Below are 26,204 nucleotides of genomic sequence, written 5' to 3'. Positions count from 1 at the left end.
CCAGAATCAACCTAGCCTATCTGCCAATGTCAAAATCAAGCAGTCTTACAGAAACAAAATATTATTGATAAGACCACTGTATTCCTTTTCTGTGCTAGTTCTAACTTTTGTGGCTAATTGCTTGTTTGTTTCTAGCTGTTCTTGGAGTAGGAGTGGAGAGCCACAGGGGCACCATTCTCCTTTCCTGTAGTGACATCACCTCTGTTAACATTACAGATGGGGAACAAGAGAACTCAACCCTGTATAATGCCCCGTTTTTTCACACATTATGAATGTCACTACCTGAAAGAGATTTCCAAGCAGTAAAGTGCTGGTTAACTTAGGTGGTGTGATTAGAGTAGCCTCAGAAGGCATTATCTTAATACCATAAGTCAACCCTCTCATTTCATAATGTTAAATATTTCTCCTTTTATCAACATCAACTAGTACTAACTACTTTTCACAATTGAATTAGGTTATGTATGTAATGCACCTCCCTTGGTTCAGAAGTATATTCAGAAGGATTTTACAAGATATAAAATTCTAAAACTCTATCTCCTTCATGGCCAGGACTCCTCTGACACAATAATTATCCAAGTAATTTACCCTGCACTTGAAGTCATTCAGTGAAAAGTTGATTTAAAAAATTTCAAAACTAATACCGTCAATCTCCACCTTACCTGTTGTTGATTTGGAGTGGAAGTTGTAGGTTACCACTCAGATCCAGTGCTTCAGTTTCTGATTTGGCTTATAAATTCTGGATGAAGTTGGAAGGGATGACCTTTCAGAATCCTTTGAAACTTTCTGTTTCTCTGAAATTCTGTTTCATCAGCCTGAAGTCCTATTAGTCAATTCCCATTTCAAAAAGTTTCAGAGGACACAAGCTTCATTATATTAAGCCTTTTCACTAGAAAACATTTCTGGAATGTTCTCTTTGTGTTAAATCATTTCTGTCTGTTTTCCAACTTACACTATCATGGGAAACCATCCTCTGCAGCCATAATGTTCTATTGGACATAAACATTCAATCCAGTTCAGTCCAGAGGCAGACTTCCCTCAGGCTCTGCATAATTTCAATCTTTTGTCCCTCTGTGGACCCAGCAATTGTATAGTTAGATGTTGTCACTTCTGGCTATAATGAGTCTGTTCTATTTGGAAATTTCAGAAGACTATGCTTTTTTGTGATCCATGATATAATTTCCAGAGAAACTAACAGTTTTCCTGCCATACCTCTGCAAGCTTGTAAGTTCCAAGACAAGGGACTATTTCTTTTCACCATCCCTACTTTATTGTCCAGCACAGTTTCTACACATAGTGGGCCCTTAATAAATATTGTTTGAATGAATGTGTGATGGTTATTTTAAAGATACCCTAAGTTCATTAAAGAGGAATTTAGAATTATATTAAGGAGTAGCAAATTTGGCTGCAACTCAGCATTGTCAGGATAGTCTGTTTCACATATCACTAGCCCATTTTTTAATATGTAAAAATGTTTGAAATTTTGGATTCTTCAGGACAACTGGAATAGTCATCTACTTAGCTCAGCATGTGAGTGGTTATCAGCTATCAAAAGTACCTGTAACCTTAGGAATAAAAGATCTCCACAAGTTACATTTTAATTAACCATTTAAGATAGTCTAAGAGGTATTGCAGGCTTAGAAGCTATGTGGCATGACTGTTAGCCTCAGTCATAATGTTTATGAAGACAATGACCAACACCTTCTAGGGAAGAGTCTGGCATGCACCGTTGAATATGGAGTCCACTGGTCACATGTGAATCTTGAGCAGTTGAAGTGTAGCTGGTGTGACTGAGGAACGAAATTCTTAATTTCATTTTTAAGGTTCATTTAAATATAAAACAGTGTCAAATATCTCATTAGTTTTTATAGTTAGTGGCTGCTGAAATGATAATATTTTAGATATATTTGGTTAAATAAGATATGTTCTTAAGGGTGCCTGGGTGGCTCAGTTGGTTAAGCAACTACCTTCGGCTCAGGTCATGGTCCTGGAGTCCCGGGATCGAGTCCCACATCGGGCTCCCTCCTCAGCGGGGAGTCTGCTTCTCCCTCTGACCCTCTTCCCTCTTGTGCTCTCTATCTCTCATTCTCTCTCTCTCAAATAAATAAATAAAATCTTAAAAAAAAGATATGTTCTTAAAATTAACGTCACTTTTTTATTTCTACTTTTTAAAAATGTGGCTACCAGAAAATTTAAACTTTTGTTTGTGGTTTGCATTGTATTTTTGTTGGATAGTGCTAGAGCTGTCTAGAAGGCTAAGGCACAAGGTTACTCCCTTAGGTGTGCTGTGATATACCATGTATGCAAAAATATGAGGTGTTGGAACAGCTGTTCTGCTCCTCAGCTCAGCCCGGGAGCATCCTGCCCATTTTGGGATACTACTGAGATTATGCCCCTCTTTGAACTTTCTGAGGGCAGGGGTTATCCATTTTCTTTCTCTAAATATGCCCCTTATCCCAGAACTAGGGAGAATGTATTAATTGTATAAGGCTGGCGGGTTCCATTGACTTTTCACTGACTTTGAGAACTTGGGCTGGGAAAGGGACAGAGAAAATAGTGGGATCAGGAGAGGACTGGCTTGGTGGGGAGTTAGGAGGAGTGGAAAAAGACTGGGAAGGAACGTGCCATTGGATGCAAAGACTTTGGAATTATTCTAGTACTCTAGTTGGGCAATGGGTAAATGAGGGCCAATTTTGTTTTGCTTCATAATTTAGGAATATGTTGCATTTACATGTCAAGAATTCTGTGCTTAAAATGAAAATGTTGGGGTAAGAGATTTATTAGCCATGTTTATTTGTATTTAAATCCCTTCCTTCATTCCTACTCAGCAGATATTTATCATGTACGTTGAATGTAGTAGATGTTTAATATGTTTTTGTTGGACTGAAATTTTGCATTACATTTTGTTGCATTACATTTAGTATAGTTCTTACAACTTGTCAGGGTACAGATGTTTCTTATTTCATTCCAAAATAACTACTAAGAAATTGGCTCTAGATAACAGCAGAAAAAACAAGGTTGAAGGTTATTTATGGCTGTCCCTGGTGGGCTCTAAGGCCACCTCCAGGGGGTGGAAGGCACTGAGACCAAAAATGCAAAATGATCAGGAAGTGTAGAATTTCAGGGCAAGGCAAACAAGTGATGTTAATAACACTGGAAACTTAAGGAAAAATGTAATCCTCTTAAATGCAAAAGTCATCTCCTTTCATAGGAAGTGTTATAATTTCTTTTTTAAGATGACAGGAACAAAGCATTGGAAAATATTCCATGTGAAATTTTAAACACTTATATTTTTTACAGATTTAATTTATTTATTTTAAAGAGAGAGAGAGAGAGCACAGTGGGGAGAAGGGGCAGAAGGAGACAGAGAATCTCCAGCAGACTCCCCGCAGAGCACGGAGCCCAACTCGGGGCTTGATCTAATGACCCAGAGTCATGACCTGAGCTGAAATCAAGAGTCGGGTGCTTAACTGACTGAGCCACCCAGGTGCCCCAAACACTTATTTTTAATGTAACATCATCATTTTGATTTTAACTATAATAAGTAAATTATCCAAGACACTAAGATGTAGGCTCTTAATTATTCTTAGAGCTTATAAACCACTGTAATGAGACAGGGTTCTTTGATGTGCCAGTAGAATGTGAGGTCTGTTATGGGTTTGAATGTGTTTATTTTCCTCTTTATTAAGCTTCTGAGAGCATCTTTAGGAAAATAATCTTTTTTTATCTTTATATTGTAAACCATAATAAGGTATAGGCTTTCAGTCAATGTTAGTCAAATCCAAGTTGAATAAGTCCTTCTAACAGCCCCTAATTCTGTTTTCAGGGACTTCACTGGTGGAATAGGATCCAGACCAAGACCAGGTAATTTCATGTGGGCAGTAACAAAATCGTGCATACCTCCCTGATATTCAGTGTGATTTATGTTACAGTTTCATGTCTTTCCCCCTTTTATTTCTTCAGCTTTGCTGCCTCTTGACCTGCTTCTGAAAGTACCACCCCTCATGCTCAGGGCCCACGTTAAGGAGCTAGAGGCCGAGTTAGTGACAGGGTGGCAGTCCCATAGCCTTCCCGCTGTGATTCTTCGCAATCTCAAAGATCATGGTAGTACTTATTAGATCAAGTTGATGTCAAGCACACAGTGGGCGAATACAGAATTATAGTTGGGCCTGAAATGTCTGAATGATGCTTGGGAGGTAATTTTAATACAAACAGCAGAAGAATTTCATTTTGTTTGTCCACCATTATTAGTTTGGCAATTTAACAGTATCAAAATGCTTTCTGTGTTCACTTATTTGATTGAAATATTATAGGCTGTTTTTCTAAAATTTACATTTCTTCTTTGGTGGGGATGTTAACCAGTTAAATTATTTGTTCTTAAAATGCATACCTACTAACAAAAACTAGTAATTGTTTTACATTCTTTTCCTTTTTTTTTTTTTTTTTGAGAGAGAGAGAGAGAAAACGGTGTGGGGAGGAGCAGAAGGAGAGAGAATCTTAAGCAGGCTCCACACCCAGCACAGAGCCAGATGCAGGGCTCAGTCTCATGGCCCTGAAATCATGACATAAGCCAATATCAAGAGTTGAATGTTTAACCAACTGAGCCATGCAGGCACCTTACATTCATATTTCTATAAACTCTACACCTATTTGATATGAGGGAGTGAAGTTTATCTTTGTTTATCTCCTTTATTCTGACACAGATAGTCTTGGTTATTTCTATTTGTATTTGATTAAAACAATATTATATAACATTGCTTTTCTAATAATTTAAAAATTATGGATTCTTAAAACATAAAAGTAATGGTTTGGGAAAAAACAGAATGTGTTAGTTAATGTTTCAGATTTCTATTGAAGAGGACCAAAGTACAACAGTAATAGTTAAACTGTTAGCTAAACCTGGACAATTCAGGGAAAAAGTATGGTGATTTGTGCTTTATATTCATACACATATGACTCTTTAGTATTAAAGTTTTGTTTTACTATTTTGGTTAATTTGGAATATTGCTAAATGCTGTTTTCATTTTGGCTTCCTTAATTCACATTCTTTTGTAGAGTTAACACCTATGGTGAACTTAACGATGTGAATTGATTTACTGTAACATTAGTCCATGTCTTCACATTTATTAAATTTGCTCTGGAAGAATTATTGACAGTCTGGGGCCATTTACACCATCAGCATAGATGCAAAAAAAGATGGTTTTGTTATTAAGATGTCCGTAGCTATCATGCTGACCATGCTGTTTGGTATAAGGTAAGTTCATACATAATATAATCATGAAGCTAAAATGGTTGTTGATTGATTTTATAATAGCAAGGGCAGAAGAATGTATTTATTTAAGCAATTCACAGTTCTGCTGTGGTTCATAATAGGAATTCCTTTTCCTAAAGAGCATGTTGAATTGGCCCAGTTTAAGACTTATTTTATATCCATGAAATTGGTCAGATCTCTTGACCTTTAAACAAACTAACTGCATTAAAGCACAGTTTACATGTACTATATTCTATTTCTAAACTTATAGTTTGTTAGACTATCCAATTTTGAAAATATACTGACAGATATTGTAGAATATCCTATAGTGTTGTCAGTGAATGCTAAAGTTCACCCATACAGGAGCTATGTTTCTACTAATATTATAGACACATCAGTGCATATGAGAACATTTGGGTTGGTATCTATGGGTTATTCTAATTTCGAGTAAAAAAAAAAACTCTTTGATTTTTCTCCATCTTAATGCAAAATTACTTTTCTGCTTATTATAGAAGTCATACTTTTTTAAAGTGTTGTGGCTAAGTTTGGATTATCGTTGCTTTATCAAATCACCAACAACTGGTACCAGCCCTATCCACTTAGCTTACCTCATCTGCAAATCATGCTCCATTCCAGTTGTTACCTCTGTGTCTCTAGCCTAGTTTTCATAAGAAAATGAAAAGGTGACATTAATAGAGCTCTCCAACAATAGGGAAACAAGTTTGGACCAAGGTTTCCTGAGACACTATTGGGCTGGTCAGTTGTAAGTTATATCTTAAATATTTATAACTCAGAATAAGTAAAGCACTGAAATGTGTGGATGAATAATTTTTTTACAAGCAGTCTATATTAATGTATTTTTATTTATTTAACATTTGATTTAGCTTTTTTGGATAGAAAGGAACATGCTTGGATGAAAGGAACATTATGTATAACCAACAGCCCATTATCTAAATGTTCCAGAAAAAAATGTCAGAGAGGGAAGAATTTTGTCAAAACCTGGGTGTGCTCCCAGGACCATATCTAGAATGTAAACATCATTTTCCATATGCTCTGGCAGAACAAACGATGAGAGCTATGATTTTAGAGTACCAAGTGGCTGTATTATAATATGATTTGTCAATCTGGTACTCCTAATGTGAACTTCTAGTTCATATTGTGATGACACAGACTTCTGTAGAACAAATAACTATGGAACCATTTCAAGTTAACACTTATTAAAGTCCTCCTGTTCTGTCTTTTAATACCAACTAGATTGGGTAAAGAATTTATTTTTTTACATATTTTATACATATGATGTATACATATACAGATACTTGCAGTTCTTTGCCAACAGAAATGAAAACTTAGGAATTTCTATCTTGCATGGATAAAAATATTAACACTAGTTAACATGGACTGAATGAATGAACGAACATTTTTGACATGTTAAATATTTTAGCTCCATTTCCCTAACTTTAGTCACTGATGGATTACCTAAGTACACAAAATTGACCATTTCTGAGTATCATGTGTATTACTCTTTTCCTAATATAGGTTTCTTTAATTTGACTCACTTTCTCAACTTAAATTTAGTTAAAGGAGAGTTTATATTATTGCTACAAATGGGAAACCAGTATAGAATCCCTGGCCAAAAATAGATGGCAATTGTAAAAATAAATGAAGTATAAGCAAAACAATATTATTAAATTCTAAGTAGATACTGTCTTCTGCTTATCCTGAGGTCTGCTTTCTTTGTTATGAAAGAATATTGGTTACTATTTGAGAAATGGTGATGACATACTTGTTCTATACCAACTTACTCCTTAATATAATCAATAGAAAATAAAATTGGAAAAGTTTTATATCTGTTCTACTTATTATGTAAGATCATGCTGTATTAAGTTCCCCATGCCTTAGGAGACTCAGTTCTTTAAAAATAATTGGTTGGTTCTGTTGTGTGTCAATCTAACAACTGGATATTTTGAATGGGGAAAAGCATGTGGTGTGTTGTGTCTAAAAAAGAAACGGGTCTTTCCTCTTGCGGTAGGGGACCTGGTGTCATATATTTGTGAAAACTAAATCATAACACAACATATTATGAGAAATGTTTCCTTTGTCAAGTACAGAGAGTACATTTTAATAATGTGGATGCCATTAGCATGGGTCAAATGTAAATTTTGGGGAGCGCCAATCAAACCCAAATTTAAAGTGCACATGTAATGTCATCTAAGGCTATGGCCTAATTTGATTGGATTAACACTGACATTTCCCTCTCCCTTGCTCACTTTTCCATTTCCCAGCAGCGAACAGCCAGGCACTGAACTGATGTATGGGAATTCTTATGCTCTGCATTTTGAATAGGAATTGTCACTTCATGATTTCTGGGCTCTTAATTATGCTTTCTTACTAGATGACTGAGAAGCTATTTTTGTACTTGTCTTTTGTTCATAAAGGTCAGATCTAAATAAAGTAGTCAGCGTTTCATCCAAGTATTCCAGAGAGCACGGCTTAATATTCCGGTCCTTGTCATTAGCAACCTTCAGTAGCTTACTTTCAAGTTAGTTATTGACATAAAGTAATTAATACTAAATTTCACAGTTGCCAAAGTGATTTGGAGTACATGCTTTGTCTTGTTTTATTTCATGGCAATTCTTTTAGCAAATAAAGTGCTCACCAGATTTAGAAAAAAAAAAGAAATTCTTGTAATACTTCTCTATACCATGAAATTAATTATATACTTTTTAAATATTGTTTGTTGGGATTTGGATATATTGGTTAGATTTCCCAACCAAATTGTAAGTGTATTTAGTAAAGTTTAAATATATCTTGGGTACTTTCTCTGAGGTCAGGCCCTTGAAAACTATCTATTGAGTAACCGATGTAGACTACCACTGTATAAACCGTTGTTTATCCTTGCTATTGAGAGCAACAATCACCTTATGATGACTTAAAAAATGAGGAACAATGATACTTTAATGTTAGATTTAAGACTGGGGAAGGGGTGGGAGAAAACAAATTTCTTTACCCAGTGGTCATTTGCTTCCTAATTCTTCCTGCCAAAAGAGATAGGTCCCAGGTTGAATGCTGCCTGGAGATGTAGATTTTTTTTCAAGTTCTTGTAGAATAAGGTCTTTCCAAAGAGATACTCAGTCTCACAGAAGTTATTGATGGTTCCAATCTAAGACTGAAATTTGCAAATTGCAAATCAGCTGTTAAATGGTAGCCCACAACCCTGCCTTGTGGATTTTTGCCCTGGGGGAGAGGGTAAGTGGAAGGAGGGGAAGAAAGCTACCCCACCCGCTGGTAGTAATAAGAGGAGGTCAGTGGCTTCGATGGATTGTAGCAGTGTAAAATAATCAAGTCAATGGAGAAAGGCAAGGCTCTCAAATTCCAAACTGCTATTACTAATGCTTTTTAATGGAATTTAAAAATAGTTTCCAGAGTGTTTACAATCATACAGTCATACAGTAATATGAATATTGAGGACGGTGACAAGTGAGCCAATATTAATGAGAAAGAGGCAAGAGACCGCTTTTAGCCAACCCAACCACCTGTCCTCTTCTTAATTAATTAATTAATTTGAGAGAGTGAGCACGGGGGAAGGGGCAGAGGGAGAGAGAGAGAATCCTGAAGCAGACTCCCCACTGAGCATGGAGCCTGATGCCAATCCCAGGACCCTGAGATCTTGACCTGAGCTGAAATCAAGTGTAGGCTGCTTAACCAACTGAGCCACCCAGGCTTCTCATAGACCTCACCCATTCTTTTTTTTTTTTTAAGATTTTTTAAAGATTTTATTTATTTATTTGAGAGAGTGAGAATGAGAGAGAAAGAGAGAGAGAGAGAGAGAGCACATGAGAGGGGGGAGGGTCAGAGGGAGAAGCAGACTCCCCGCCGAGCAGGGAGCCCGATGTGGGACTCGATTCAGGGACTCCAGGATCATGACCTGAGCCGAAGGCAGTCGCTTAACCAACTGAGCCACCCAGGCGCCCGACCTCACCCATTCTTAATTGACATTCCTCACTGTGGATTCCATAGATTATTTGGGATACTTTAGAGAGGGTATTAATTAATTTTTTAAAAATTTGTGTAACAATTTATTGTTTTCTACTTTATTGGAATGCAAAAGCACAATTCTTCTTAAAGTTATTCTTTAGCAAGTGTCCTAGCTTTATTTAACCCATTATTGATGGAACCAAATGGAGAATAAAGAGCTAGTTCCAAGAGCATTTGAAGAACGGGAATTTGTATAGTCAGTCAAGAAAGAAAAGCTGAAATAACATTGTTAAATTGAGCATGAGACTGGTGAGATAAAACTATTACATTTTTGTAATTAACTTCTTGATCAGTCTATAAAGTCATACCAATATATCAATTTCTGCAGGTTAATCAGGAACACTACAGGCTGGAAACTGCCTGTACCTCTACTGGTGTGGATTATTGGTTAGATATACTGGGACATTACCCAATAGTATTAGACTGGGATCAAATGGAGTTACCAGAAAATGCTCTAGCATGATGTTTGAGAATCAAACAATAATAATTTTGCCTAGTCTCCATGACTGGGATAAATTCTTCTTATTCAGGTAATTGAATGGGGGTTGGTATGCCATCTTTTCTTTCTGTGTTGTTTTGTTTTGTTCTTTAGTTTGATTGATTAGTCTTTGTAGCCATAGTGCTGAACATAGTGTGTTTTTGCATCACAATATTTTCTTCTTGAGAATTCTGGGTTACATCAATAGAGTTGACTTTTTAAAAAAAAATGTTCCCTCTAGGAGGAATAAAGGGAGCAAGCATGACTTGCATTGTCATTGTAGCATAGTGAAAGAAATAACTAAGTCAATGGAGAAAAGTCAGGCTGTATGGACTACACCAAATGCATATGCTATTTTTAGGCCGCAAATTCAGCAACAAAAATCTAACTTTTTATATTTTCCCAGCACTAAACTGAATTTTCATATTGAGCCCCCTTTCCACATATCAGAACACATAGTTACCTTAAGGGTAAATTTCAGTGTGTTGATGATTTCTTTGTCAGCTTAAAATCAAACAGACTGAGGATTGCTCTTCTCTCTGTTCTTCCCTGAGTGGTATTTTTGGCACCATGAGACCACCTGTGCTGGTATCCGATCTGATTATTGAATATGGTTATCCTTCCACACTGGCATCCAAAGAATGTAGTGGCATAGCCCTACCTGACTTCCAGTTCCCAGTCTATGGTTCCATCCATGGCCATGAATGAAAGCAAGACCTCTATAGCTCATGCTCTCTCATTCTGTCAGCTCACCATCTCAGGGGCCTGGGAGGGTTGGCCAGTTCTTCCCCACCTCTGTGGGCCTGGAGACTTGGGAATTCAGTAGGCCCTCTTTGCCCCTGACACCCTGGGAAGCTCTCTCTCCACCTCACCCCACTCCTTGCTATGATACAGCAAACATCTTATGACCAGGGCTCTCAGAGTTCCCCATGGAGGCCAAACCTACAGCCCTACCACGCTTGAATCCCCGACTTAAAGAGAGCTCCATCATCCAACTCTCCCCTCCTCCTGCCCCCACCCAGACTGCGTAAAGTAAGCTAGGATTTGAGTCTCTTCTGAGATTTCTTTTCTTCTGGTCTTTTTGTCCCCCCTCCTCAGAGAAGCTTTGTCTTATGGCAGAGGGGTCAGGGGATGGGAGGGAGAGGTTTCTCGGCAACAATTCTTTTGAATCTCTCTGCCTTCTACTTAGACTATTGCTTTTTAAAGCTCAGAAATGTACTCTCTCTGTTCTTTGGTTCCTCCCTGCCACCGCATCTTGGACAGTGCTAGCCTCACACTCCACTACTTGACAATAAGAGGCTCATGAAGTCAAAAATAAGTGTGGGGAATAATGCAGCAGAAAATTCTCCACACAGCATCCTCCTTGTGTATTATGTAATCACTTCTAGGAACTTCAACCTCAAAAATCCTGAGATTATATTTTACAGTTTGAAAAAGTAACTAAAGAGAAAGCAAGTTTGGAAGTGGGGAAAACCCTAATCCTCACACGTGCACAAATTAAACCTGAACAGGATGTGAGATGCATATTGTAAAGGTGATTAAGCCAGAATTCAAGAAGGAAGGGCTTCAAAGCAGCCTTGCTTTTTTGACCTTTAAACGGTTTGATTCTGAATATTCAAATGAAAGGGGGTGAAAGAGTCTAATCACCCAGTGAGTAAAAGGAACTGAGACTTTGATGCAGCTTCCTGCCATCCTGTAGGAAATGCCACCAGGGGAAGTGGGAGGAGGTGGGGCGGGGTGGGGCAGAAGGGGGGTGACTCGGTGCAGACTGTCGAATCTCTTCCTAGTAATTTTTACTTGCTTGTGGAAGTGTTGGTCAGTCTTGGGAAGGATTCCATGCCTACGCTCACTAGTCAGTCATCCTCTCCCTTACTTCCCTCTCACTTTCCACGGGATGTCATCCTCCCAGTAATGGGGATCCAGTCTTCAGCAGTGTCCTTGGCTCCTGCTCCTCATGGGCCAGTGGTCACCACATGCTATTCCAAACCAGGCCTTCTGACTTCAGCTCTGGGCTTCTTCTCATGAATCACCTTTCCTGAAACACAGTCTCCCTTATGGGTCCTCCCCATCATATATGGTGCCTGGCTACCTCTTTAGCTGTACTCAATACTGTACCTTTTTATTATAGGGCACACTAGATAAACTAGACACCTTACTGTTCTCCAGATGTGGCCTTCACTTAGCTGACTCCTGCCCTTTGCTGAGAACTGTTTCTTCTACTCAGAAGCTGCCACTCAAGTATACCTTCCCTCATACCAAATCCATGTCCTATGCTTATTAAAGGCTTACTAATTCTCCATGGTCTTCTCAAATGTAATTTTTGCATCAACTCTCTATCCCCCATCTTGTGGTTTTCTGGGTAAACTTTTCATGAACGCTTTGTGAGTACAATATCCTTTGTTGAACTTCTGGTACCTTCTACACTGCTGGCCGTAGTGTTAGATTGTTGAATATTTGTAGATCTGAATTACAATTCAGTTACTTTATTTCATTTTACAAAAGCTAAGGAAAGAGGTGAGAGTAAATCTGTTTACTATACTAAAATTTAAAGGGTTGCATTCTCTTTCAGTGGGGCATTTGGTCAAATACAGGAAAGCCAATATATGTTTTGGCCCCATTCATAGAGCAAAAATATTCTTTGCTTCTTCAGGGAGCTCCTGCCCCAAAATGTTCTCTTCTGCAGTTGTTCAGACTCTTAGCAGAGAGAATTCAGAAAAATAGGAGGTTATACTATATCTTGGTCAACTTGAAGAATACAGTGTAATCCATCTTTTGTTCAGATTGTAGTAATTAACGGTTTCAGGGCTTGTGATGTAAATGGTAGTTTCATTAGACTGGATATATAGCATAAATCTAATCTCAAAGCACCAGGAAGGGGCCCCTAACTTGGCTATTGTAATGTGCCATGAGATAAAAAAGCAGAGAGAGTATATATACTGCACAAAGACCTATTTCCAGTTTAATACATGTAGATGCTTTCCAAAAATCTTTAATCCATTGAACATTAAAAGGCCTAGATAGAACATCATGTTAAAAATAGTGACCCTTTTAAGAAGAGAAATAGTATTTGAGGCCTGGGAAGGAGCATAAATATTATTTTATGTTTGAGGTAACCAGAGGAATTGTCCTAGTGATGAGTCAGGAAGAGAAGTGGGAGCCCCTCAGCTCCTGTCTAGACTGAGTCACTTGGTGTTTTAGGACCCACCTCATTTCATGCTCCAGCCATCACCTGCTCTGTGGTCTTGTTGGACAGTTTCCTTAATCTTACACTCTTTTTTTAAAAAGATTTATTTATTTTAGAGAGAGAAAGCATGAGTGAGGAAGACACAGAGGAAGAGGGAGAGAGAGAATCTCAAGCAGCCTCTGTGCTGAGCATGGAGCCCCATGTGGGACTGGATCTCATGACCCTGAGATCATGACCTGAGTCAAAACTAAGAATTGGAAGTCCAACCGACTGTGACACCTAGGTGCCTCATTTAATCTTACTCTCTTTATCTGTAAGATGAAATAAGAACAACTACCCTTCAGAAGTTTTCAAGGATTAGATGAAACTAAATATCTAAAACCCTTCCCAGTGTCTGCCCCAAGTTCATGTTAAAAAAGCACTGGCCTTCCTCCAGATCCTCCTACTTACTACCCCGGAGGGGGGTAAAAATTGCTGTTTAGGGTCATGCTCACCAGAGGAAGATGACAAATATAATTACTTTTAAAAATTTCTGACACCTTTGAATAAATTACTTTTTTTAAGGCATCTTTTTTTTTTTAAGATTTTATTTATTTTTTTGACAGAGCGAGAGACAACCAAAGAGGGAATACAAGCAGGGGGAGTGGGAGAGGGAGAAGCAGGCTTTCCAGCGAGCAGGGAGCCCGATGCAGGGCTTGATCCCAGGACCCTGGAACCATGACGTGAGCTGAAGGCAGCCGCTTAATGACTGAGCCACCCAGGCACCCCTAAATTACTTTTTATAAGGAAATTTGTAGTTTCCTTTTAAGTTTTAAAATTAAATCCACTAATTAAATTCACTATTATAATAAAACTAGAAAAGGAAATTAAAATTGTGTCAATTTTAAACTTTGATTCGATTTAAATTTTAATGGGACCAAATATTGTCTATCTTTTGCAGTAGGAACTACATAGATATGAATCATAGGCATACTACATATGATTGGAATTGAAATATAATCAGCTTCTGTGGTTTTTTTAAGAGAAAATTATTTTAATAAAAATACTCAGGACAAAATTACCAACATAAATATATGTTGCATTTTTTTGTGAAAAGTTAGGACGCATAGTATTTTCAGTTTGCTGATCTGAAAGATTTATTGAGAAGGAATGCTTTAAAACTCAGAATGGTATGGCTAACATTTACCACAAACTTGGTAGTTACCAGTATTTAAATACACAATAAAAATTTTAAAAACAGTACCTATATGAATTTTTATCACTTTTGTTTTCCTAAAATTATTAAAGGCTAAATAAATATACATTCTGATGTAAGGAAATATAAAAATTTGAGCATTTGATCAGGTAGAAGAGGGAGATTCATGGTTCTCATACCCAGGATTAGCTGAAGTAGTTTAGGAAATCAAGAGCGTTTATAAATAGTACAGCCAGTATATAGAACTATCATTCTGAGTCTCACATTTCATTTTTTCCTCCAATCCTAACTCATGAGATTACTCACATCTCGGTAATCCTGCCAGAGGACCCCAGGAGTGCTGAACTGGTCATGGGATCCTGTCTTGCCATTTTATAGCAGCAGCAGCTAGACTATGGCACCTATAGTCTAGGTGATCGGGATGGGAAATACCCTTTAAATTGAAAAGAAGTAAGAGATTAGGTAAAAATACTCTTAATATATAAAATACAGTAAAGTCATTAGTATTTAGACTATATAAAGAGCATTTACAAATCAATAAGAAAAAGAAGCATGGGACACAAACGGGAAATTCACCAAAGAAGTACAATAGCCTCACCAGCATTTAGGTAAACACAAAATAAAACAAAGTCAGATTGGCAAAATTGAAAAGTTTGATAACACATAGTGTTGATTAAGGTGTATAAAAATGGCTTCTCTTCTGGTCAGAGTGCATATTGATTCAGCTACTTAAATATGTATTTGTTAAAATAAGAAATATGTATATCTGAGGCCCAGCTATTTGATTTCTCCTTATCTCCCCACAAGACCTTTTGTATTTAATGCACAATGAGGCATGTTCATGTGTGCTCACTGCAGCATCATTTATAATCATGAGAGACTGAAAGCAAATTAAGTTCCCTTTGAGATAAAAGTGGCTAAAGTAACTATGATGCATGCAGAACATGTAGCACTCTTTAATAGTGGTTATAAAGAATGGGTTAGAACTGTGTGTGTTGATAAAAAAGAATCTCCATGACAGACTGAGTCAAGAAGAAAAAAAAAATTGTAGCACAACCTTAGGATGTGTCACCATTTATTTAAAAAGAGAGAAAGAAAAAAAGCATGAGGTAATACTATAGACTTTCTACAATAGTAGCTTTCAAGTCTTTTGGAAATGACCTTCAACAAGGAACACATTTTATATCACAACTGAGTGGACCCTTACTATATGCAATGCACTCTGAAATTTTTCTATCATATTCCATGTCATTCCATTCCATTTATCAAAATGCTGGTCATGACCCATTAAACTGCTTTCAGGATTCAATCACCGTTTGAAAAATACTGTTCTGAAAGTACACAGTTTCGTATGTAAATGGATAGAAAAGGGACTGGAAGGCAACACACCAAGCTGATGTCAAAGATTACTTCTGCAGAGGCGCTGAAGTGGGGGTTGGGGGGGGAAGGTTCCAGGGACCCTCCAGCCCTTTCTGTAACACCTGGTTTGTTTTTATGTTCATTTGCTTGTTTTATGATGGGCATGTGTAATTAAACATTTTTAAATTGATTTTTTAGATAGTGAACAATCAAAACTGTTTTTAAGAGGCAAAGATTTAGTGGGACTGAGAGAGTAGTGGTCAAAAGGTCTTAAGAAAATTTTAAGTTGCTTTGCATAATTGAGTAGTTCAGAAGATAGGCATCTAGCTAACTATCTCTGTTTTTGTGTTTAGGGCCACAGATGAGCACATTCTTGTGGCAAGGTAGAGTCAAACCCGTGTGATATCCCACTCAAAATGTCATCACAATCTAGGAACTCTGCCATGCTGTGAGATTTTAACTCGTTACCTATGAATGTTAAGTCCACATATTCAAAAACATAAAGTAGTTAACATAAAGGTGATCCAAAAAATCCAACCCTCCGGCTTCGGAAAATGTGAAGTTACTGTTCCTGTAGCAACAGTGTCTTGGCCACATTATGCGGTCTGTAGTTTTTGGTATAATACTTATGTTTTGAGAATCATTTCTACAGGAAATGCTGCTGTAGAACATTTGACATGTGTACACATGTACATCTCTGTGGGCTGGAGCAGATAACTCCAGCATTCTGTTTTCTATTTTAGAGCTACATTAATTCTTTCTGACTTACCTTCACATTTTTACCCTAAGGGTAATTTATTAAACATCATCCTAATGGTCAAGTAATTGATGCTTAAAAGGAGTTAGACACAGTGCCTAGGGGAGGTACATTTCAAACATTTACATTTCATATTAAATACAGATAAACTGGAACTGGATAATTTTTTATATGAATTTCTCAACTAAGTAAAGATGCCCGTAAGGAAAGTAATATTTCTTTAAATGTTATATTTGTTTTCTTTTTTGTGTTTGTGTCCTAAATATAAATTGTCACATACTTATAATAAAATAGGTTGAATCCTTTAATGACCACATTAAATTTTCTCTTTAAATGTTTTGAAAACAATTTTTATGGTGAAATATGCAAGCTTTCTCAGAAAGCATTTATATAAGAATCATTTTTCAAAATTTTAGCTGCTGCTAAGCTATGATTATATTCACATTTAACTTCATATAGGCTCAAGGTGGTATGGAGGGAAGAAGAGAGGGACTTTGGAGCTTTTCTTTTTGCAGAAATCATGCTATAGGTCACACGGAGGAAGGGCAAGAGCAAGAGCAAGAGGAACTGGGGGAGGTAGGGAGGATTCTAAATATCCACATATTTGAAGTCTCTCCTCCATTTTCTCCAGTGTGGATCTGAGGGTGAGAGGAGTCAGAGGTGGCCTGGTGGCTAATCTAGAGGTTTAGGCCACTTCTTTAAGGAGTTTTATATTCCTCAAATTTAAGAATGGATGACTTGGGGCTATGACATCTGAAGCTGGGAAAGCAGCTCGTATGCAATTTGATACCAGGCTAGCCTCAAACTGTGAAAAGTGGTGTGGCTAAATGATAAGAACTCAGGATAAGTTATGTGTCTCATTTAGACCTGGAGAAAAATCCAGGTGAAAATTTGTAATAATCAAAGGTTACAATAACTTTCAGACCCTTGATTATTATAAATTATACTTTTTTGATTTTTGGTTTTTGTTTGTTTCTGTTCTTGTTTTTGTTTTTTGCTCTGTGAGATTGCCTATTCAGCATTTGCATTAGTAGTTTTAATAAAATTAGTTTTAAAAATATGGTATTAAGGGCATAAAGACTTTAAAATTTAAAAGCCTGATAGTCTGTTAACTGCATATATCTGAAGCCCAGCTTTTCAAAGACCATGGTATCCAAAGCACCACTGGCTTCTGGTGGCAGCCTGATGTAATTGCAGGCAAAATTTCCAAGAGTCTTTTAGATGCATTGCTATTTTACTTAGGAGTCTTATAAGTAAAGGGAAGAAATTTTGCATCCCATATTGTAAAATATTGAAGTGTTACAGGGTCTCTGCATATTATCTCATTGGTAGGATAAGGATCTTAGTTTAATTTTTTTTTCTTCAGAATTTTACACCATTTTTCACTAATATCACTTTTGAAAGAGAAAACCAGTATCTTGACTAACTGCAGAATTTATCATCTGCAGCATCTGCAGGGATTGCTGTGTCCCAGAGAAAAGTACGACAGATCAGTGATCCTATTCAGCAGATCTTAATTCAGCTGCACAAAGTCATCTACATCACACAGGTCAGTGTACTAGCTTTTTATTTCCTTTTCATCTTAAGTACAAGTTTGATGCTAATATTGTTGAAAAACTACATTGTGGAACTTTCACTTGGAATGAATGCTAATTTTTCTCCTCTCCAACTACATATATTCGGGAACATTTTGGCTTAGCAGCAGGGCTGGAAAGGTCATTGGGCAAAAAAAAGCAAATATGGCAGGTTTCCCCTATGATTCCTAACCTATTCTTTCATTGTCAGTGTCCCACTAAAAATAAACTTCAACACAAATGGCCCTTCAATGTGGCAGTGAAAGTGGGGACAGAGCTGGATTCTGCACAGCTTCACTACAAAGAAGAAAGAAAAGTAGTGCCCATTCACTAATCCTGAGGATGCTGGGTTAAAACTAGAACATCTCAGAGAAATGAAAACACAAGGTCTGAGATTATTAAAACTTTCTATTTCTAAATCTCTGTGACTCTTAGTTACTAGGGAAGCAATCACTGTTAGAAAATGGCTATTAATTATATACAGAAATCTGTCTAATGATAGGAAACTTGAATATTCATTTACCAAAGTTGACCGAAGTCTTATTGTTAATAAGAAAAGAAATTTTTGTAGATGAAGTGTAGACATTTGGACAAGAAAGTAACGAGTATTTTGGAGCTTTTGCAGTTCTTTCATTTATTCATTTGACATACAATTATTCGGTGCCTACGATTAAGTGCTACTGTTCTATGCACTTGAGACATATCAAAGAGCAAAGCATATAAACATTTCCTCAGTCTAAGATCCAGAGAGCCAATCTGGCAATTCTGTCAGTTGCCAATTGTGGCAATTCCATTATACTTTCCAAGTACTAAAGAGAAATACCACCAGGCCAGTGGACCAACTGGGCCCACTATAAGTCATACTGAGCTAATACACTTAACCTCCCCCCAAAAGCAAGCAAATAAACAAAAGATACATGCCAATTGGTGTACCACAGTGGCTTTATAAAACTAGCAATTGGTGCCAGTTTACAACCAGTGTCCAGTCTTCTCTGAAGCCTGTGTATTTCTTTCTCCCCGGTGAACAGTCACTCTAATAAATGGCTGCAGATCTCTTTGGGCAAGGCTTGGGGGAAAATTTATGGTGTACACTTACAGCAGTGTTTCTGGGCCCTTCTTAAAGGGGTCCCAGCTTTCCCACTAATCAAGGGCTTTGGGTCTTTGAATTGACTGAAGTCTAGAAACTGTACAAAAGGCTGTGACTCTCCCCTGTGGCAACAGCAACTCAGGTCAGTTTTTTTGTTTTTTTTTTGTTTTTGTTTTTTGTCTACCAGGCCTAGATTTTCTTTTCTGTTATTTAGATGAAGGGGTATTGTAGTAAGCTGACCACCTATTTCCTTCCCAGGAACACCCTAGTCATTTAACCACCACCAAAGATCTCTGTGGGCCAAGGCATCCTAATTAACAGAACATCTCTCTCACCCTTTATGGTAAACACTCCCAATTTGTCACTGGTAGTTAAGTGCTGTCACTGGCTTTTACTCCTATGGGATCACATCATCCCCACTGGAATCCTATACTTCCAGTGTTGTACCTGGCTTACAAAGGAAAGCAACCACTGAAGTTTTTAAGGATGCTGGTGCTCCCCTCCCTAATGTATTTCTCAATGCCTTAGTGACAGGAGTAACTTCTGAGTGTTCTTGCTGAACATAACTGGGGAGTGAGTGTGCAGGTCATACATGGTAAGTCTACCCCAGCATTCCTGTCTCCCTGAACCTTTGAATTCCCTCCTCCACATACCAAGAAAGCTCTGGCATTTTATCCCCATTAGACGTAGGCCACCACTGAGTTCAAGTTGTAGTACACCATCCAATTAAGCAGTTACCTTCAGCTGCACGACTAACACATGAAATCTGAACTCTCTAGTAAGAGCACCCATTTGAATGAATTCAGCCTGATCTAGTGCTGTATTTCACCCTTCTTGGCCTAAAACCCTTAGAATCTACCACACGTGTTCTCTGGGTTGCTGCTGATATATAATAGCAAAGTCTTGCGATTCTTTTTATGGGTAAGCTTTTTCCTCCTGGGTCATAGTGTGTACCAGTTCCCCAGAATCATATTGAGTTACCTAGTAATGGACTTGAGCCTCATTGTTGGGGGCCTTATGAGGAATAAGCATTCCTTTTTAAGATATCACTCTTCATCTGCCCCAGATAGGTTGGTGTAGAGTTTTCAAGCCAAAAAAGGCTTGATGTCTCAGACACAGAGTGACAAGCTACTTTTGCTGGCAATGATAGCTCTGGATGACTTGAATTTAAAGATTGTCAGTTTTATCTGGATCCAGCAAAATGTCCCTATTTCAAGTTTTAGGATCCCATTCTTTTTCCTAACTTTCACATGAGAAACTTGGCACAGTATGCATTTAACTGACATTGTAATTTAACAACCCATCCAATTATATTTGTATTTGATTATCAGCTGTATCAGGCTGTGGTAGCAAGCAATAACAGGATCTTTTAAGGCTATCATGGAATCGCTCTGGGTCTTAGCCTATGACTTGAACCGAGAGTTAAAGGACCCAAGCTTGTCATTTTTTTTCTAAGTGCTCGGTTGCACTTTGAAGAATGCATCCCCTAACTCAGTCCTTATAGTCTTCATACTGCCTAGCAGCCAGGTGTGGCAGCCACATGAACTTCCAGGACACTTGCTTCAGTTGGCTCTTTATCTCGGTGACACCGTGATTAATTGTGATGCCACTGCATGCCATGGGTTACCTGCATCCTAGGTCCTATGGCAAAACTCAGCCCTGGGCTCACTTCTAAGGGCACCATCAAACCAATTCCCAAATCCCATCCGTATGGGTCCTTCTTCTGGGACCTTCCTGGAAACACTCTGTATCAGTGAAGGTCCAGTTAGGAGACAGAAACCACATGGTAATTTCAACAGGGAAGATTTAATATAAAGAATTGTTTAAAAGTTATTAATAATAACAGGGTATTATTTAAAAAGGAGGGGGAAAGAATATCTAAAGAATATAGGAAGAGCAGATAAGGAAGTCGCTACTTATAAGGCTGGCACAGAGCACCCAAGAAAGGAGCAAAATAGAAGAGGACAACCACATTCTGGCCTGAGGCCCAGAACTCACTGGAAAGATCAGAGAAATTCACTGAGGTGCTGTGCTAGAGAAACCTGCAGGGAAGCCTTCCTCTGGGGCATTGGGGCAAGTCATCCATGGTGAGGTGTCTTGCTGTAGAATGTTCTGGAAACCAGCACATGAGGCTTGGACTGGGAAATGCCCTCCATGGGACCAGAGGAGGCTGCCCACTGGTAGGTGCAGCTCCATGGAACATTCTGGGAAGCTGCCTGCAAGCTTGGTCCCACTGAAGTTGCCTGGGGATGAGCACCCCATGGGGGTCCCCACTGTGGCTGACCACTTGGTGCTGCGGGACTGAGGCGAGGCAGGAGCACCCCTGGAACCAGAAAAACAAACCCCGTCCTCCTCCAGCATCCCTCCAGTGCTCTGTCCTGATGGAGCTGAACTTCTTGGCAAGGGAGAAATTCCAGTATCACATGCAGAGTGCTGAAGGAGGGCAGCCTGGGGAGGGGGGCTTCCACCTTTGGGACCTGCCCACCTCTTGAGTTCTCACAGCTTTCCCTTTGACTTTTCCCAGGCCTGGCTCTTATCTATCACATTTCCCCCCAAATCAGGCATTCTTTTCAATCACCCTGAGGGCTAGCCTTTTGAGACTCAAGAGTCTGAAATTGATTGCTTTTTCCTCCATTTTCTGCTGTCAGCCTTTCCCTTAGGCAATCCCACAGAATTGTCTACTGATTAAATGAAAGAGGGCATAGGGGTCCACGGCAGTATGAGGGGGTTGTGGAAAATTGGTTAATAAATCAAAACATAATCTGCTATACCTCTATTGAGTAAACATATTATATTCAAAAATGCATTTCCATTTAAATGCTGATGTAGAAATATGGGGAAGCATTCTTAACCTTAGTGTTAAGGAAATAACTTTAAGTAGCTTATTGGTTACCTCAATGCTTAACTACTAAATTCAGAGAAAATAGGCTCTGAAAATTAAATATAGTTTCCATATGCCTGTCTTGCTAATTTTTATATAATAAAAAACTTTTTAACGGCTGTATTCCATTTCTTTATTGGATTTCAAAGTATGTTAAAGCAAGAATGAAATGATTATAAATATCTTATTATTATGCTCTCACACTGCCAGCATAACAAATGATTTCATATTTTTTGGCAAGATAGAATTCCCTGCTACAAGCTCAGACGTAACCATTGTGGTTTATAAAATGTATTTCCAGAATACTTGAAAGTTTATGACATTGCAAATAGGAAGGAATGTTTCCCCTTTGGGGAACTTTAAATTACAATGCTAACCCAAGTCAATGCCTCTCAAATAAAGGAGATAAAAAAAAAGTCTAAACATTATACTATCATATTTGCTATAGGTTAAAGACCTAGATCAGTTTTCTGTGTCTGCTAATTACAAAGGAAAACTGCTGAAAGTAAACCTGAATCAACAAACAGACAGGCAAACGAACAGCTCTTCTTGTCTGCATGTTTATTTCCAAGTCAAACTCCCTTGCAGACTTAGGCTGTGATATCTGCCCTTAATCGCCGGGCCAGGTCCCTCCTGACAACAGCAGATAACCTTACAGGGGAAACTGCTTACTTTTGGCCGGTGGTGGCCTTTCCTATCCAGTTTCCATGGAGACGGATCTTGGAAATCATCTAAAAGCAACTATTTTAAAAGGCAGGATGTTAAAATCCTTATACTGTCTTCATTGGTTTGACCTCTGTCTTTGTCAAAACTGAGACTGTAATCTTAAAACAGCCAGCTGAGAATGAAATCACTGGTTCATTTCCATTGCTGGAAAACAAAATCGATCTTTGGGCACCTAAGGTGACCACCGTACATAAGTTACCTTTTAGTACGAGTCTTTGTGTGTGATTGCTTAGGTAAGACCCACGCAGCCAACTGAAGCTCTGGATTTAATTCTGTACTTAGGATTTGATTGCTTTGTTAAAGAAATGCTTTGAAAATCAGCATATAGCAACTTCTAAAAAATTAAACATCTGTCTCCTAGAGAACGGACAGGGAGTTTATGTGGATCTCCTTTGGACTGCCATCTTAACAACCTCAACTGTTGCCAACAAAACAAAAAAATGTGGCTGGGAACAGCAATGTGCTGTCCCTCAGATGAAGTTATACTATCTACTGTCATCAGTGAAACATACTGTTTTTTTTCAGCAGTGGTGATAGATGAAACTAGAACCATCCTTACTTTCTCTTATTTGGATCTCCTGGTTCCTAATGGAAAGGGGGACAGATTAAATAGAATTTAGGGTACAGCTATGTATCTAAGTGCACTCATGTTTTTGGGGTTTGCAAATTCTAAAAGAAAGCTTACATTTTATATATTTATTTTGATAATAATCTTTGAGTATATTTTTAGCATTTAGGGAAATCTAAGCAGTAATATATCAAAATATTCTGTTTTTATAGTAAGATATTATTTAAGTCACTTCAAATGGCATCCTCTCAACTACTGATGGTCTGCTGATATATTCTTGGAGACACTAGAGAGTGTGTCTTTAGAAAGTATCCATATATAAATCAAGTTCAAGAAACTCTAGTATAAAACATAGAGATCAGATTTCTTTTTTTTCTGTTGTGACTTTGGTATAGTAAAAACAAATAAAAAATAAGCTCTTAGATGGGTGGTGTTGAGAGACTTGGCTTTTCTAGAATCAGTTTCTTTATCGGTAATGTTTGGGTAGCTTATGGGGCTATTGTGCTAAAGGAAATAAAGTATGTGAGGTGTTTATAAAGTGCTAAACTGTAGTAATGCTAGGGTGGTGTTTGCTCTAAGATAATGGTTGTGTTAAAAGACACACTACCTCAGAAAATATCTTTGCATGTTACATAATGTCTTTAAACTCTGATTTCCTTATCTATAAAATAGTACCTGCTTTATATGTTTATTGTGGGGAGAAAAGTGACATAATACACATAAAGGAGTAATCATAGTAACTGGCACATACAAATCACAGGTATTAATAGTCTAGTCTTAGTATTATAGCCCTTAGATATAATAGAGTAACATACATCTTCGGCAATTGAACTATGCATGAGTCATCATTCTGTGTAAAATTTTAAATTCTTCCATGAAAATTTTAAAGGTGGGTGCTGTCTATAATGACAGTTTTTCCAAGAAGATAAAATAGTTTTCTAATACTGCCCTCTGTATGAATCTTCAGTTGACTGTTAACTTATCCAAGAAAGCTTTTATGGGAATTAATTCAAGCAATCAGGAGCAATAAAAGCAATTCTAAGTTAACAAGAGGCTTATCAAGTTGAATGAATAGCAAGGATTTTAAGAATATTTGAGCCCTATGAGTTGTGTAAGACTGATGAATCACAGACCTGTCCCTCTGAAACAAATAATACATTATATGTTAAAAAAAAAAAGAAGAAGAAGAAGATAGTAGGAAGGGAAAAATGAAGGGGGGGAAATTGGAGCGGGGGATGAACCATGAGAGACTATGGACTCTGAGAAACAAACTGAGGGTTCTAGAGGGGAGGGGGTGGGGGGATGGGTTAGCCTGGTGATAGGTGTCAAAGAGGGCACGTTCTGCATGGAGCACTGGGTGTTATACGCAAACAATGAATCATGGAACACTACATCAAAAACTAATGATGTAATGTATGGTGATTAACATAACATAATAAAATAAAATAAAAAAAACAACTAAATAATACTGTGATATTGACAATAAATCTACTAAATGACGTTTAAAAAAAATATTTGAATTAGTAATCTGATACTGATAGCTGCCAGTGTTGGGGTAAGTCTCTTTTTAAGGAACCTGTGGATGCACTGGTACTTCACGCCTTCAAAGTTTGCTGTGCAGTTAGGTGTATCAGAGAAGGCTTGCTTCTGCGTTTCTCTTTGGCAATCAGAATCATTCAAGGCAACAACTAGACGGTCCTGGGCCAACACTGCCCTCTGGTGTTTGATTTAGGGAAGTGGCAACTTCCAGTGTCTAACAGTAGGGAATTACCAAATCTCAAATGTATCTCCAGGCGCTTCTCCCATCCCTTCTCCTCTCTAACCAATTCCCTTGCTAGGAAAGTGTGCAAATAACCCTTCCCTTCATTAGACAATGAACCCTTCCTTTCATTAGTCCTCCTCTTAAGTTAACCTCATTCCACTTCTGCTAATCTCTCATGCACACATATATCATGTATACTCATTTTCCTTCTCATCTGTCTTCCGACTATTTGCTCATTAATGCCAAGAAATCTCTCTCTGTCTCCCTCTGTTTCTCTCCCTTTCTCTCTCTCCACATTTCTTTATTTCCCTTTTCATTCCATGTAAAAGGACAGCAATAATTATGACTTTGCTGGGGATAGGGAGAGTGATTACATCTGGAGCAAGGTACAAGAATGCTATAGTATTGACAGAAAAAGAGCTCAGTAGAGATTCAGGGCTGTCAACTTACAGAACCTTTCAGAGTATACTAAAGGGCTTCAGACCCTCCAGTAGAGTCTTGGTTCCTCTGCAATTAAGCCTGCTTTGACTCAAAGTCAAAGGACTGAGTAGGATTATAGATGCATTGTTAAAACATATTTCAATTATGTTGTTTTTCTGTTTATAGCATTACAGTGCTTATTAATGGACCCTATATTCTATTGTGTTTAGACTGATGAATAGTTTTCCTTTGGCTATAAAATCAGCAGTTGTGAGCCCCCATTGACCCTATTCATGTCTCTAGTACCTATTTTATACATTCCCCTGCTTCATGAAACTTGAATGAATGGACATTTCTTGTATTAGCCAGGATATGGTAAATTATATCATACTAACAGATATGTCCTGAAATCTCTTTGCTTGATACAATAGAGGTTCGTGTCTTGCTTAGCTAAAGTTAGACAGGTCAGGTGGCCCTCCTCCATCTTGTGGCTGTACCATCTGGAGTGGGTGGAATCCAAGCTCCTTGCCCAGGGTAGACAGGGATGGAGGAAGCATACTGGCTTTGGATCACTTCGTCCTTGGAGTGACATCTATCATTTTCATAGGCCCAAAGTAGTCATATGGCACCAAACCTAAACTATAAGAGAGCACAGAAAAATGGAGTCGGGTGGGTCAATAATTGTCACTACCACATTGCTATTTCTTTTGATGTGAACTTTGAATTATATTCTTGTTTTTTTTATTCGTTTGTTTGATTTGTTTGGTTTTGCTTTTAATCTTGACAGCGCCTCCTACCACGTTTTCCTTCCCATTTAGCCACCTTTGTTCTTACTGATTCTTTTTCATCTCCTTCCAGGTCCTCTTCATATTTTAAACAAACCAGATGTTATTTGCACTCTGAGGCCCCTTATCATTCTGGCACTATTTC

The 26,204-nt window shown here is 38.0% G+C and overlaps 1 protein-coding gene across 8 annotated transcripts in view; it reads left to right on the top strand.

Moving 5' to 3' along the window:
• The window catches only part of NEK10 (NIMA related kinase 10), a 248,908-nt gene that overhangs the window by 189,711 nt on the left and 32,993 nt on the right, over positions 1–26,204 (top strand). For 5 of the 8 annotated variants that reach the window (XR_012380845.1, XM_073900999.1, XM_073900995.1 and 2 more), the window contains exons 30-33: positions 3,824–3,861; positions 3,961–4,101; positions 15,853–15,882; positions 17,705–17,805. Coding sequence is in view for 7 of the 8 variants with exons in the window: in XM_073900999.1 (XP_073757100.1) it covers positions 3,824–3,861; positions 3,961–4,101; positions 15,853–15,882; positions 17,705–17,805 (310 nt within the window). In the remaining variant the exon portion in view is untranslated. The remainder of the gene's footprint in view (positions 1–3,823; positions 3,862–3,960; positions 4,102–15,852; positions 15,883–17,704; positions 17,806–26,204) is intronic. The other 3 variants (XM_073901004.1, XM_025883140.2, XM_025883157.2) reach the window with 3 other exon arrangements.

This window comes from Callorhinus ursinus, unplaced genomic scaffold (assembly GCF_003265705.2).
Source record: "Callorhinus ursinus isolate GAN/ISIS: 27379988/994484 unplaced genomic scaffold, GSC_fseal_2.0 scaffold1, whole genome shotgun sequence".
NCBI lineage: Eukaryota > Metazoa > Chordata > Mammalia > Carnivora > Otariidae > Callorhinus > Callorhinus ursinus.
Note: the sequence above shows the minus strand (reverse complement) of the source record. Positions and strands in the feature narration are given on the sequence as shown.